Below are 14349 nucleotides of genomic sequence, written 5' to 3' on the forward strand. Positions count from 1 at the left end.
CCCAATGTCCCCAGCCACACGTCCCCAATGCCCCACATGTCCCCAGCACCCCATGGGGCCCCACCTGCAGGTCCTCGGCATTGGCACATCCCGACGTGTCCTCGCCGTCCCCCGGCATGTTCCCAGCATGTCCCCGCAGGAGGGCGATAGCATCAGCAGCGTAGAGGGCGAAGGCCGGGGGGGGCTCATAGGGGGACGCGGGGCCCCGGGCCACCGCCGAGAGCAGCAGGGCCACCGCTCCCCCTCCCCACAGCAGCCCCCACACCGGGGATGCCGGCCTGCACATGCCAAGGACACATGTCATGCCAGCGTCACGGCAAAGAGGTCACGCCGACGCCACACCAGTGCCAAGGGTCATACCAAGAACACAGGTCATGCCAAACGTGACAATAATGACTTGAGTCACGCCAACGATGTGGGTCACACCAACGTGATGCCGCCAATGTGGGTCACGCCAATGACGCGGGTCACGCCAATGTGACACCAGCACCATGGGTCCTGGCAATGATGTGGGTTACGGCAACGTGACGCCAGCGCTGTAGGTGATGCCACCATCATGGGTCACAGCAATGCTACACCAATGCTGTAGGTGACGCCAACGTCATGGGTCACGCCAACACAACGTCAACAACGTGGGTCATGCCATTGTGACGCCAATGATGTCACACCAATGCTTGGGGGACGCTATAGGGTCTAGGGCCACCCCCCACCCTGGGGGACATTGGGCTGCACATGCCAAAGACACATCAATGACCTACTGGTGACATGGCGGGGGCCACACAGAGGGAACATATAGGAAACCTACAGGCAGATCTAGAGGAACTATAGGGCTACAGGTAGGAAATCTATGAGAGACCTATGGGGCTGCTTACGGGGCAGCTATATGGAACCTATGGAGCTGCCTGGGGGAGTTCTGCAGGGGGCCCTACAGGTGATCTATAGACTTGGGCATGGAGGATCTATAGAGGATTTACAGGGCCTCTATGGGGATAATAGGAGATCGATAGAAAATTATTGCACTCACTATGAGGCGCTTAGAGGCAACCTACGGAGTATCTATAGGGTTTGTTATGGGGAATCTATAGGAAATACTTATGAAATCGGCTATAGTAGATCTATGGGGCCACCTATAGAGAACATAGAATGAATGCACTGCCTTGGCTAAAGAAATCTATACTGAGTACCTATGGGGGATCTACAGGCTGTTTCTGGAACCCCATACAGATCCTATGGGGCTCTATAAGCACTGGAAACAAGTGAACAAGCGGGAATCTGCAACAGAACCCCACAGGTGGGTTACGGGGCCCGTTCTGGAGAGCCACAGGGGCTCTATAGAGGACATATAAGGCTCTCCAGGTGATGTATTGGGCTCTATAGAGGACGTTTTGGGATCTATAGAGGACTTACAGGTCTGGGTGTAGGGGAACGCACAAGGGATCTCCCGGGTGAGGTATGGGTCCAGTTCTGGGCGGCCATGGGGACTACAGGGATGCCATAGGAGGGAACCTACAGGGGCTCTATGGGGGTGCTATAGGGTCAGTACCTGGCGAGCAGGGGCAGGGCGGTGGCGCAGGCCAGGCGGGCCGGGGGGGCCCCGCAGCGCAGCATGTGGGTCAGCAGCCCCACGCCGAAGGGGGCCGCTGCTGCCGCCCTCAGGTTGCGCAGGAGTCCCTCACCTGGGGGGGTACACAGGGACATGGCAGGGGAGGGGTGTGTCAGGTCCATAGGATCCCACCACGGATCCTGCCTCCTTCCCCCCGCCCCCCAGGGTCACCCCGGGAGACCCAAAACAGCACCCAGGACCTCCAATAACCCCCCCAGGGACCCGTGGAGACCTCCAACAGCCCTCCAGAGACTTCAAGGATCCCTAAAGGACCCCCCCAGGGACAACTGGGGACCCCCAAAAGCCACCAGGGACCCTCCTAAAAAACATTCAGGACCTTCCAATGGCCCCAAAAAGGCCACTCAGGACCCCCCAGGGACCTCCAGTAGCCCCCCAGGGACACCCAAAGACTACCCAGGCCCTCCAGGGACCCTTTGGGACCCCCAAAGTCCACCAAAGACCCCCCCCGAGACACCCAATAATCCCTCTGGGACTCCTCAGGGACCCCCCAATAGGCTGCTGGGGACACCTCAGAGACCCCAAAGGCCACGCCGGCCCCCTGTGGGACTCCCAGCAGCCCACCCCCGAGACCCCCAAAGCCAACAAGGACCCCCAGGGACCCCCAAAGGTCCCCCAGGAACCCCTGGTGACGCCCAAAGGCCAGCCATGACTCCCGGAGACCCCAATTAGCCCCCTCAACCCCCGCTCCTGCACCTCCCCAACTCACCCAACTCCTTGAGGCGTGCCTGGCGGGGGTGCGGGGGTGCGGCTGGACGCCTGCGTCCCCCAGGTCGCGAAAGCTCCTCGGCCTGGGGCGGGGAGAGGCCGAGGACCAACCAGGAGTGGAGCAGGGAGGGGACGTAAGCCCGGACCAGCGCCCCCAAAAAAGCGGGGTGCCCTGTCAGGCGCTGCAGCACCCGGGCAGCCCGGGGAGCCGGGGCAGGGACCCCCGTCAGGTAGCGGAGGAGCCCCGAAATGACAGGGGCAGTGGCCAGGGTTCGGCTGGGCTCATCGGCGGCTGCTAGGCGCCCCAGAAGTAGGAGAGCAGGGGCTTCGGGGAGCCAGGGGTCCCCCTCGCCCACCCCCCGGGGAAGAGCCAGGGCCCCCATGGGGGGCAGACGGCGGCGGGGGGGCGAGCGGCAGTGGGGGGGGGCGGTGGAGGACGGCGGGGAGGGTGGCGGTGAGGCAGCTTCGGAGAGGAGCCAGGACCTGTGGGGAGAAATGGCGGGGGCTGAGCAGTTTGGGTGGGGGGGACAGGGACAGCCCCGGACCCCCAGAGTGTCACTAAGGGACAGCCTGGACCCCCCCCTCCAGCTGGCAGTAAGGGCTGGGGACAACCCCGCACCCCCATTCAATTGCCAAGGACACTGAGGGTGATCCCAGGGCTGCCCCCTGAGCCCTGAGGTGACAGGGACCCCAAAGGTGACCCCAAGGAGCCCTGGCGAGGTCCCAAAGACCCCCAGGGATCCCCCCCTCAAGGTCTCAACGACCTCAAGGGACGCCCAGGAGGTGCCAAAGCCCTGCAGCCCCCACCCCCAAAAGCCTGTCTGTCTGTCCGTCCGTCCCCCCACTCACTTCAGTCCCCGCAAGCTCCCGGCAGCCGCCCCGGCCCTGGGCGGGCCAGGCAGCTCCCGGGGGAGATCGCACGAGGCGGCGGCTTCATCCTCCTCCTCTTCGTCTTCCTCCTCATCCTCCTCCTCTTCCTCCACCTCCTCCTCGTCGGCCCGGGCCCGCAGGACGTCAGCGAGCAGCGGGACGAGGCCCCGGGCTTCCAGGGCCGCCAGCGCCTCCTGGTCGTAGGCAAAGGCGGCCAAAGCCAGGAGGACACGGGGACGCCAGGGCCGGGCGCGGGGCTCAGCCAGGAGGTGCAGGAGCAGCCCCAACCCGCCGGCCGCCCGTACCCGCGCCCGGTTGACGGCCTCCCGACACAGCAGACAGAGTGCCCGGACGGCTACAGCGGCGCCGGCGACATTGGGGGATGCCAAGGCCCTCCTCACCTCCTCGGTCACCGCCTCCACCGCCCCAGCGGCCCCCAGGGCGGGTCGGAGCGGGGCACGGGCGCAGGCGTTGGCAATGGCTCCCAGGGCGGGTTGGCGGTGGTCCCGCTTGGTGTGGGCGGCCAGGGCGGCTAAGGCGGGCAAAGCGGGGGCCACGTCGTCGGCCGAGGGGCCGGGGCTGTCGGTGAGACCCCGCAGGGCTCGGGCGACGGCTGGGCAGGCAGGGTGGGCCGGGGAGAGGGAGGCCAGGCGGGAGGCCAAGGCTCGGACAGCCCCGGCTCGGCCCAGGGCCCGGCGGGGAGCCGGGGCGGTCCCCAGAATGCGGAGGGCACGGGCGGCACTGTGGAGGCACTCGGGGGTGCCGCAGGAGGCGGCCAGGGACACCAGGAGGGGGCCAGCACCTGCAAGAGTGGGGCAGAGTTAAGGGGATGTGGAGGGGGGAGAGCCTCGGGGACACGGGGACCGTTAGGGGACACCCCGAGGATGCCCCGGTGCTCCCAGGAATGAGAAAGCCGTTAAGGAGGGCATGGGGGACACCCTTCAGGGACATCTGGTATGGGTTAGGGGACAGGCTGGGGATGTCCCACTACCCGCAGGGATGGGAAATGCATTGAGGGACACACTGGGGACACCCTCTGGGGATGTGGCACCCTTCGGGGGACACCCCGAGGACATCCCAGCACCCGCAGTGATGAGAAAGCCATTAAGGGTCTTCACTGGGGACATGGGGACCCATCAGGGGACAGGCTGGGGACCCCTGGGGACAAGACAAATACCTGAGGGACCCCAAGAATACATGAGGGACCCCGCCAAGGGACCTTGGGGACACCCAAAGGACCACTGAGAACACCTAGGGGACCTCATGGACAGCCAAGGGAGCCTCAAAAACACTTAAGGGGACCTCAGGAACACCCTGGAGACCCCCCAAGGGACCTCTGGGGGCCTTGTGAACCCCCGAAGCACCCCTGGGAACAGGCACGGATCCCCTGCAGACCCCAGGGACCTCCGACAGATCCCCGAGGACACCCGGGGGTCCCTCGGGGACTCCGCTCACCAGCGTCGAGGACGTCCTGGGCGCCGTCGGGCTCCAGCGCGAGGTTGGCGAGGGTGCGGGCCACCCGGTTCTGCACGCTCTCCGGCCCCGGCGAGGACAGCAGGGCCACTGTGGGAACAGAGGGCAGAGGTCATGGCTAGGAACAGGTGAGGAGGCAGAGGTCACCGCTAGGGACAGGGGGACACCCTCAGGGACAGGTCAGGGGTCACCAGGGTGGGGCTCGGGATTCTCCAATTGACCTCAGTGGGGCTTGGACTGAACCATTCCCGGGGGTGGGGTGGTCGGGGCCAAGCCATTCCCAGTACCTGGGCTGGGGGGGGAGACACATACGGGCTCCCTCAACCCCTCGTGGGGGGGGTGTGTGTGTATCCAGACCCATTCCCGCTACAGGGGGGCTCTGGGCTGTCCCACTCCCCCTATAGGGGGGGACTCTGGGCTGTTCCATTCCCTCTATTGGGGGGCCAGGCCCATTCCCAGCCTAGGGGGTCTCAGGGCTGTCCCATTCCCCTATGGGGGGGTCCCAATCACACTCCCCGCCGGGGGTGGCGGTGGGCTGCTCTGGGCTGCCCCATTCCCTCTCTGTGGGGGCCCAGACCGATTCCCAGTATGGGGGGCGGGTCTGGGCTACCTCATTCCCTCTGTGGGCTGCGGGGGGGGGGGGGCGGCGGTCCCGTTCCCGCCCCCCAGAAGCTCCTGGTGCCGGCACTCACCCAGGCGGGGGACGCCGCCGAGGCGCCGGGCCTGACGGCGGCAGCCGGGCTCGGTGCAGCAGTTCCCGAGGACGCTGAGGGCCAGGTCGAGAGTGCGGCGGGGCCGCTCGGGCCCCAGCAGCTCCAGCAGCGGCCCCAGCCCGCCCCGCTCCCGGAACCGAGCGGCGCCTCCCGGCCGCCGGGTGTGGCGGGTCCGCAGCGCCAGCAGCGCCCGGGCCAGCCCCGGCTCGGCCGCAGCCCGCACCGCCTCCACGCACCAGCCTAGCGGCTCCGACATGGCGGCGGCGCCAGCGGGCCCAGGCCCGGGCCCGGCCCCAGCCCGGCGGCCGGCAGGGCAGCAGCGAGCGAGGAGGACGGCGGCCGGCAGGCGCGCGCGCCGCGGGGCACCACGGGAAAGGGGGCCCGCCCCCGGGCGGAGCCGTGAGTCCGGCGTAGAGGTGATTGTGGCGGACGAGGGGCGGGGCCGGGGCCGGGCCGGGGCGGTGCCGGGGAAGGGGCGGTGCGGCGCCGGGGAAGGGGCGGTGCGGTGCCGGGGAAGGGGCGGTGCGGCGCCGGGGAAGGGGCGGGGCGGTGCCGGGGAAGGGGCGGTGCGGTGCCGGGGAAGGGGCGGGGCGGCGCCGGGGAAGGGGCGGTGCGGCGCCGGGGAAGGGGCGGGGCGGTGCCGGGGAAGGGGCGGGGCGGCGCCGGGGAAGGGGCGGGGCGGCGCCGGGGAAGGGGCGGGGCGTCGCCGGGGAAGGGGCGGGGCGGTGCCGGGGAAGGGGCGGTGCGGCGCCGGGGAAGGGGCGGTGCGTCGCCGGGGAAGGGGCGGGGCGGCGCCGGGGAAGGGGCGGGGCGGCGCCGGGGAAGGGGCGGTGCGGCGCCGGGGAAGGGGCGGGGCGGTGCCGGGGAAGGGGCGGGGCGGCCCCGGGGAAGGGGCGGGGCGGCGCCGGGGAAGGGGCGGGGCGGTGCCGGGGAAGGGGCGGGGCGTCGCCGGGGAAGGGGCGGGGCGGTGCCGGGGAAGGGGCGGTGCGGCGCCGGGGAAGGGGCGGTGCGTCGCCGGGGAAGGGGCGGGGCGGCGCCGGGGAAGGGGCGGGGCGGCGCCGGGGAAGGGGCGGTGCGGCGCCGGGGAAGGGGCGGGGCGGCGCCGGGGAAGGGGCGGTGCGGCGCCGGGGAAGGGGCGGGGCGGCGCCGGGGAAGGGGCGGGGCGGTGCCGGGGAAGGGGCGGGGCGGCGCCGGGGAAGGGGCGGGGCGGTGCCGGGGAAGGGGCGGGGCGGTGCCGGGGAAGGGGCGGGGCGTCGCCGGGGAAAAGGCGGGGCGTCGCCGGGGAAGGGGCGGGGCGGTGCCGGGGAAGGGGCGGGGCGGCGCCGGGGAAGGGGCGGGGCGGGGCATGACGGGAAACGGAGTCCACCCGCCGGGGGTGGTGTCCCGGTGCTATCCTGGGAGCATTGGGTGGAGCGGTGACCTCCGTACTGGGTGCATTGGGTGCACTGGTGACCCCCATACTGGGAGCACTGGTCCAGCTTTCCTGGGAGCATTGGGTGGAGCGGTGACCTCCGTACTGGGTGCATTGGTTGCACTGGTGACCCCCATACTGGGAGCACTGGTCCAGCTTTCCTGGGAGCACTGGGTGGACCGGTGACCTCCATACTGGGAGCACTGGGTGCACTAGCAACCGCTATACTGGGAGCATTGGGCGGACCGGTGACCTCCATACTGGGTGCATTGGGGGCACCGGTGACCCCCATACTGGGAGCACTGGTCCAGCTTTCCTGGGAGCATTGGGTGGACCGGTGACCTCCGTACTGGGTGCATTGGGTGCACTGGTGACCACCATACTGGGAGCACTGGTCCAGCTTTCCTGGGAGCATTGGGCGGACCGGTGACCTCCATACTGGGAGCACTGGGTGCACTAGCAACCACTATACTGGGAGCTTTGGGCAGACCGGTGACCTCTGTACTGGGTGCATTGGGGGCACCGGTGACCCCCATACTGGGAGCACTGGTCCAGCTATCCTGGGAGCATTGGGTGGACCGGTGACGTCCGTACTGGGTGCATTGGGTGCACTGGTGAGCCCCATACTGGGAGCACTGGTCCAGCTATCCTGGGAGCACTGCGTGGACTGGTGACCTCCATACTGGGTGCATTGGTTGCACTGGTGACCACCATACTGGGAGCACTGGTCCAGCTTTCCTGGGAGCATTGGGCGGACCGGTGACCTCCATACTGGGAGCACTGGGTGCACTAGCAACCGCTATACTGGGAGCATTGGGCGGACCAGTGACCTCCGTACTGGGTGCATTGGGGGCACCGGTGACCCCCATACTGGGAGCACTGGTCCAGCTATCCTGGGAGCACTGGGTGGACCGGTGACCTCCATAGTGGGAGCACTGGGTGTACTAGCCACCCCCACACTGGGAGCACTGGTGACCACCATTCGGTCCCCTGAGGACATCTGTACTTTGTTCAATTCCCTTTTGAGCTTATTGCATCCCCAAGACTTGTTTGGTCTCTCTGGCCCCTTTGGGACTTCTCTAATTGCTGTGACGATGCCTCTTGTTCTGTCAGAACCTTTTCCGAAGCCATCGTTGCGCTCCAGAGCGGTCTTTTTATTTCCCGTCTTATAGTATGTGTCTGTGTGGTATCTGGTACCCTAAAGATGTCTATCGTCAGCTCGGATCCCCTCTTGAGTTTTTCAGAGGAGGCAATAGCCTTCCTCTATTTTTATTGACACATCTCCCATGGTGTTTTCTGTTGTGCTTTGCAATTTATTTTTGTTCTAGCTACCTAGGTGCTAATTAGGCTGCTTCATACCGCTTGATACATTTCTTGTATTTCCATGTTTTTTTGGTGTTTTCTGTCCTTTGGGACTCATCTAATTCTCTTAAGGGAGTCAGTCAGAGAGACTATCAAGGTGACTCTGAATCATCAGTGATTTACAGTAAATAATTTACTTTGCAAATAGAGATATTTGTGAGAAGGGATTCTTACGGGTTCTAATTCTGCTTTGTCATTGCATCCTACCCAGAACGTAGTTCCAGTAGATGTTAAGTAGCGTGCGTGGTCTTGCTGGAAATGAAGTGTAACCCCAGAGCATTTTGGGTTTTTTATAGGAAACTAAAGCACATAATTTTTGATAATAATATAGTTATTAGTTTTAATGACCTACTTTCTTACATAGCTTAGTACAACATCTATCTTTTTCTATCTACACCCCAGAAAAATTAAGATTCATTCCCTACCCAGTCACGTTGCCGATGCAGTGGATGGAGTTATAGTAAAAAAGCAGGCATCATCATTTCCAGTAAGGGTTGCTTTCTCTGTTCAGCATCTCACATGCTGTAAACTTAAGACAGATGAGCAAACTCCCTGCTGCTCCTCCAGCTGCCTTTATGCCTTCTGGCAATTCACTCCTCCCCTTCCCCAGGTGGTTGTGGGAAGGGCGGTGGGCGAGGCCCGGGGTATATGAGCCACAGCCTCTCCTCAGGGAGCTCATTCTGCTCCTGGCCTTCTCTGGTGTTGGTGCTCTGCTGTTCCTTCAGCTGATTGCTGCTTTTGAGCTGCCTAAGCTCTTTGGGCAAAGGTGTTTTGACGTTTAGAGAAGAGGAGATGTCTGTCTGAGGTGAGAGCTTCAGGATCAGTTGAGGTTCAGCAGCATTTGTAGTAGAAAGTACATTTGCATGTAGCTGTTTTTTTTCCAGCTCAGTAATTTTGTATTGAGTGTTCAGGGGCAGCAAGATGGTTTGACTGTGTGTAGGGTTTTTCTTATTCTAGATCCCTTGCATTTTCCTGGAATTCCTGACTTTATTGATGGTGGAACCTTGTTTTTTTCATCAGTGGTGCTGTATGTTGTATCTGTTGCTGATATTGTCTCTGCTAATAGGACCAATGGTCAGATTTTCTAGCAGGGGTTAGGATGAGCATTTTGTATGCATCTGTATGTGGACTTTTATCATTTCTTAAGAAAGTAGCTGGGATATGATTCATAGTGTCTTTAGGGTATGTGGCAACTAATCACCTGGTTGCCCACAGAGTACTAATTTGTCCCTAAACCTTTACAGCTGGCAGCAGGCCCCTTGTAGATTATAAGCATCAGGACCAAGTAGCTTACAGGTTTGGGATGCTTTATTTTGCAGGTGGAAGCAATGAGCAAAGCAGGCTATCGGTGCTGGAGGTGACTCAGGCAAGGTGAGCTGTGACTAGTGGGCTCAAGTAGCAGTTAATTTTCAGGTGTTGTATTGCAGTGAGGTTAGAAGCATCCCTTGTTTGTGTTTGCCAGGTGAGCCACCAAGGTAAAGTAATGAAAGATTGGAAGGCTGTCGTTTCTTCAGGTGCCGCAAGCAGGCTGGGAGGGGTGAAGCCGCAGGCTGATGAGTGGTCTGAGAAGGTGAGGCGGTTCTCAGCTGGGTCTGTGTCTAAGAGCAGATAATCACGTGGCAGCTCAGGTCTTTTTGGTTTTGCAGGATCCATTCAGGCTGCCTGTGGAACTGGATTTGAGGTGAGCTGGGGTAGTAGCGAGGAGGAGCACGGGGCTGGTAATGCCTCATAAGCACAACAGTAGTTTCCTGTCTTTTGGTATCTTAGGTGCCAGAAGCAATGACGGCTGCAGCGTCCGACTTTGGAATGAGCACAGAGCAGGTGAGCGGAAGGCCACCTTGCTTTTGCGGAGGGGGGGGGGGGTCTTGTGCAAGAGGTCAATGCCGACTGATGTGATGCTTACTGCTGGCACTGTTTTTGTGAAGATGATGAAGAGGAATCTGGCAACTGCAGGAATATCCCAGTTAGCTGATGTGGTTTTTGTGTAGCATGGATTCAGACCCCTGGCCCTCTGAAAGCCATATGGAAGGACCGGGACTGGGGCAGGGGCTCTGGGGCAGGGCGACAAGGTTGGGAATTGCAGGGAGGGTATTTAAGTTAGCCTAGGGGAGAGGGCTGCCCAGGAAGAGTCACCTTTGGGCAGGAAAAGGGAGCGGGTTACTTTTCAGCACAAGACTAGTGTGGGCAGGGCAGTTCCAGCCTGTCGGTGTGGTGGTGTGTACTTTGTGCGGTCTGTCTTCTGTCGTAGACCTTCCTGAAGTCTCCATGTCATCTTTGCGCTCAAGGAGCACAGTATGTCCCCTGGGTGCCATCCCTAAGGTCTCGAATGCCTGTATGTGTTGGCATAGTGCCAACTGGGCGCTTCTTTCCTTGCATAACAAGCTTAAAGCGTGGGTAGGTCTTGCGTCTCAAAGTTTCTGGTCAGTCCTCTTTTTGTGGCATCGTTCCAGGCTGAGTCAGCAGCTCTGATATTGAGTGGCCTGTTTTCACGGATCCCTTTTCTCAGATTTCTTCCCTGCATCCCTACATTCTTAGGCCTTTATGCAGAGCTTCTCACGCACGCTTCATCCCAGTTGCGGCCATATCTTCTTGTCAAGGGGCATGGCATTTGACTTTTACTGGAGCTGCCATAGATTCTTCCTCATGGCCCCCTAGGTCTTCTCGCCTGATCGCACCTCTGGTCCGGGAGACGTTCTTCTTACAGGGAGCGTTCTTATGTCTCTGGGTCCTGTCCTTTGTCTTGTTTGTGCGCAGCGTTGGTCTGTGCGTGGTTTTTGTCTGGGTTGGAGCTGCTCTGCCTGGAGGCGTAGCAGTGATAGGCTCATCAGGAAAACAGCAGTGAGATTCTCTAGTTAATATCTTGACAGGCCAAGGCTTTGTAGGCAAAGGGTGTACAGTCCATTTCGGAGCAAGTAGCCACATATGCAGCAGGCGAGGAGAGTCATTTCCATAGTGTTATGCAGACACAGGGGGTGACCAGATTTTTTTCACGGTACGGTGTAGCTGGACTCCAGATGGTGTTCCCAAATGGAAATGACCTCTACAATTGTTCAGCTATTACTCTGCATCCAGGTGAGCTGTTCAATATTGCTTTGCCATATGCAGAGGTAGGAGCCGGGTGCCTATGGGCGAAAGAGGAGAAGTGAGCGGTCGGAGCAAGAAGGTGGTTTGTTGCGTGGTGTCAGAGGGAAGATGTGACTGGTGGCTATATGACTACCTTATAGGGTTTGAGTGTTTTTTATTCTGAAGGTGCGAAGCAATGAGCGAAGCAGGATATTGGCACTGGAGCTGACTCCGGCAAGGTGAGCCGTGACTAGCGGGCTCAAGTAGCAGTTATTTTTCAGGTCTTGTATCCTTGGTGAAGGTTGAAGCATCCCTTGTTGTTTGTGTCTTACCGGTGATAACCGAGCCTCAGTGTAGCAACCTGTAAACAGCAGAGGCAGGGCGGGTGAGCAGCCGAGGTAAAGGAGTGGGAGATGGGAATTGCTGCAGGCAGCCGGTGGTTTTGGGCAGTACCTCAGCATGTGCCTTTTTGCTTTTGTTTTGGCAGGTGCCGCACGTTGCCTCGGAGGGACAAAGCCGCGTGCTGACGAGAGGTCCGTGAAGGTGAGGTGGCTGTCGTCTGGGTCGGTGTCTAAGAGCAGAGTATCCTGTGGCCAGTCCGTGAAGCGTTTCTCTTTGGTCTCGCAGGTGCCGTGCGGGCCGCCTGTGGAATTGGATGATCTTTTGAGGTGAGCTGGGGAGTAGCGAGGAGGAGCGCGGGGCTGGTGATTTCTCGCAAGCGCAACAGTAATTTTCTGTCTCTTGGTACCTTAGGTGCCAGAAGCGATGACAGCCGCAGCGTCCGACTTTGGAGTCGGCACGGTGCGGGTGAGCGGGAGGCCGCCTTGCTCTTGGCGGGGGGGGGGGGGTGGGGTGGGGGGAGAGGGTGTTGTGCAAGAGGTCAGTGTCGACTGACGTGATGCTTACTGCTGGCACTTGGGGGTTTTTTTGCAGGTGATGAAGAGGAACCTGGCAACTGCAGGAATGGCCCAGTTAGCCAGTGTGGCTTGTTTTGGTTTTTGTCGAGGATGGATCCAAACCCCTGGCCCTCTGAAAGCTAAGTTGAAGGATGGGGGCTGGGAGGAGGCAGACAAGGTTGGGAATGGCGGGGGGTGGGATTAAAAGGTGTAGTGTAGGGGAGAGGGCTGTCCAGGTAAAGGGAGTGGGTTGCTTATCAGCAACACACTATGTGTGCTGGGCAGGGCAGTTCCAGCCTGTGTCGGTGTGGCGTAGTTTGTGTAGTCTGTCTTCTGTGTCTTGGACCTTCCTCGGGTCTCAATGTCCTTGTTGCTCTTTGTGCTCAAGAAGCAGAGCGTGTGCTTTGGGCACCGACCCTAGGGTCTTGAATGCTTGTATTCATTGACATAGTACCTATCGGGTGCTTCTTCTCTTGCATTACAAGCTTAAAGCCTGGATCGGTCTCGCTTCTCTTGAAGTTTCCGGTCGGCTCTCTTGCGGCGTTGTTCCAGGCTGTGTCAGCAGCTCTGCTCTTAGCCTTCTGCAGTCATGGACTGGGATGATTCCCTGCATCCTTATGTTCTTTGGTCTCAAAGCCAGGCTTCTCGTGCATCCATCATCTCGGTTTGGGCAGTAACTTCTTCTTACGGGCCATTATGGTGCACTCTTTTCTGGGGCTGCCATAGAGCCTCCTCGCCTCACCGTTGCGGCCCTGTAGGTGTTCTTGCCTGACAGCATCTCTGGTCCAGGCATCGTTGTTCTTGCAGAGAGCTTTTTTGTCTTGTCTTTTTGAGTTGCATTGTCTGTAGTGTTTTGAGGGGTGTTGGTCTCTGTGTGTGTGAGCGTGTTTGGCTTGGAGCTGCTCTGCCCAGGTGTGTGGAGTCAGGGGTGGGTGGAATAGCAGTAAGAGCCTATGGTTAATACGTTGATATGCCTAGACTATTTAGGCAACGGTTGTACGGTCATCTCGCGTTGAGTAGCCATCGGCAGGTTGTGTGGACAGTCATTTCCATAGCATTTGATGGGGGTGATTAGAGCCGTGTGGGAGGGGCTGTTCAGCGGTAGTGAAGCAGGCGGAATCTCAAAGGCATTAAGGCTTGTATGTGTGGGGCTTAAAGTTTTTTGGTCTCTTTTGTTTTAATGGCAGGCTGTAGTTAGACTCCAGGTGGTATTTCTCAATGGAATTGAGACCTCTGGAGCTGTTCAGCTATCAATCAGTATTTGGGTGACTCATTCAATACTGCATTTTCAGATGCAGAGGGACGAGCTGTGTGCCAGTGGGTGACGGAGGAGAGGGCAGCAGAACGCTTTAAGAAGGTGGGTTGGTGTGTGGTGTTGGAGGGAAGATGCAACCGGTGGCTGTATGACTAGCTTATAGATTTCGTGGTTTTTAATTTTAAAGGTGCAAAGCAGGATATTGGCACTAGAGCTGACTCCGGCAAGGTGAGCCATGACTAGCGGGCTCAAGTAGCAGTTATTTTTCAGGTCTTGTATCCTTGGTGAAGGTTGAAGCATCCCTTGTTGTTTGTGTCTTACCGGTGATAACCGAGCCTCAGTGTAGCAACCTGTAAACAGCAGAGGCAGGGCGGGTGAGCAGCCGAGGTAAAGGAGTGGGAGATGGGAATTGCTGCAGGCAGCCGGTGGTTTTGGGCAGTACCTCAGCATGTGCCTTTTTGCTTTTGTTTTGGCAGGTGCCGCACGTTGCCTCGGAGGGACAAAGCCGCGTGCTGACGAGAGGTCCGTGAAGGTGAGGTGGCTGTCGTCTGGGTCGGTGTCTAAGAGCAGAGTATCCTGTGGCCAGTCCGTGAAGCGTTTCTCTTTGGTCTCGCAGGTGCCGTGTGGGCCGCCCGTGGAATTGGATGATCTTTTGAGGTGAGCTGGGGAGTAGCGAGGAGGAGCGCAGGGCTGGTGATTTCTCGCAAGCGCAACAGTAATTTTCTGTCTCTTGGTACCTTAGGTGCCAGAAGCGATGACGGCCGCAGCGTCCGACTTTGGAGTCGGCACGGTGCGGGTGAGCGGGAGGCCGCCTTGCTCTTGGCGGGGGGGGGGGGTGGGGTGGGGGGAGAGGGTGTTGTGCAAGAGGTCAGTGTCGACTGACGTGATGCTTACTGCTGGCACTTGGGGGTTTTTTTGCAGGTGATGAAGAGGAACCTGGCAACTGCAGGAATGGCCCAGTTAGCCAGCGTGGCTTG

The 14349-nt window shown here is 60.3% G+C and overlaps 1 protein-coding gene across 1 annotated transcript; it reads right to left on the bottom strand.

Moving 5' to 3' along the window:
* Nucleotides 1-1536: 1536 nt before the first annotated feature.
* On the bottom strand, nucleotides 1537-5641 carry ARMC5 (armadillo repeat containing 5). Its single transcript, XM_059834451.1, has 6 exons — nucleotides 5365-5641; nucleotides 4655-4762; nucleotides 3313-4001; nucleotides 2758-2812; nucleotides 2331-2624; nucleotides 1537-1676 (listed from the first exon to the last, which is right to left on the bottom strand). The coding sequence occupies exons 1-6, from the start codon at nucleotides 5639-5641 to the stop codon at nucleotides 1537-1539; spliced, it is 1563 nt and encodes a 520-aa protein (XP_059690434.1).
* Between the last annotated feature and the right edge of the window lie 8708 nt (nucleotides 5642-14349).

The sequence above is a fragment of the Gavia stellata genome, unplaced genomic scaffold (genome assembly GCF_030936135.1).
Source record: "Gavia stellata isolate bGavSte3 unplaced genomic scaffold, bGavSte3.hap2 HAP2_SCAFFOLD_525, whole genome shotgun sequence".
NCBI classification, from domain to species: Eukaryota; Metazoa; Chordata; class Aves; order Gaviiformes; family Gaviidae; genus Gavia; species Gavia stellata.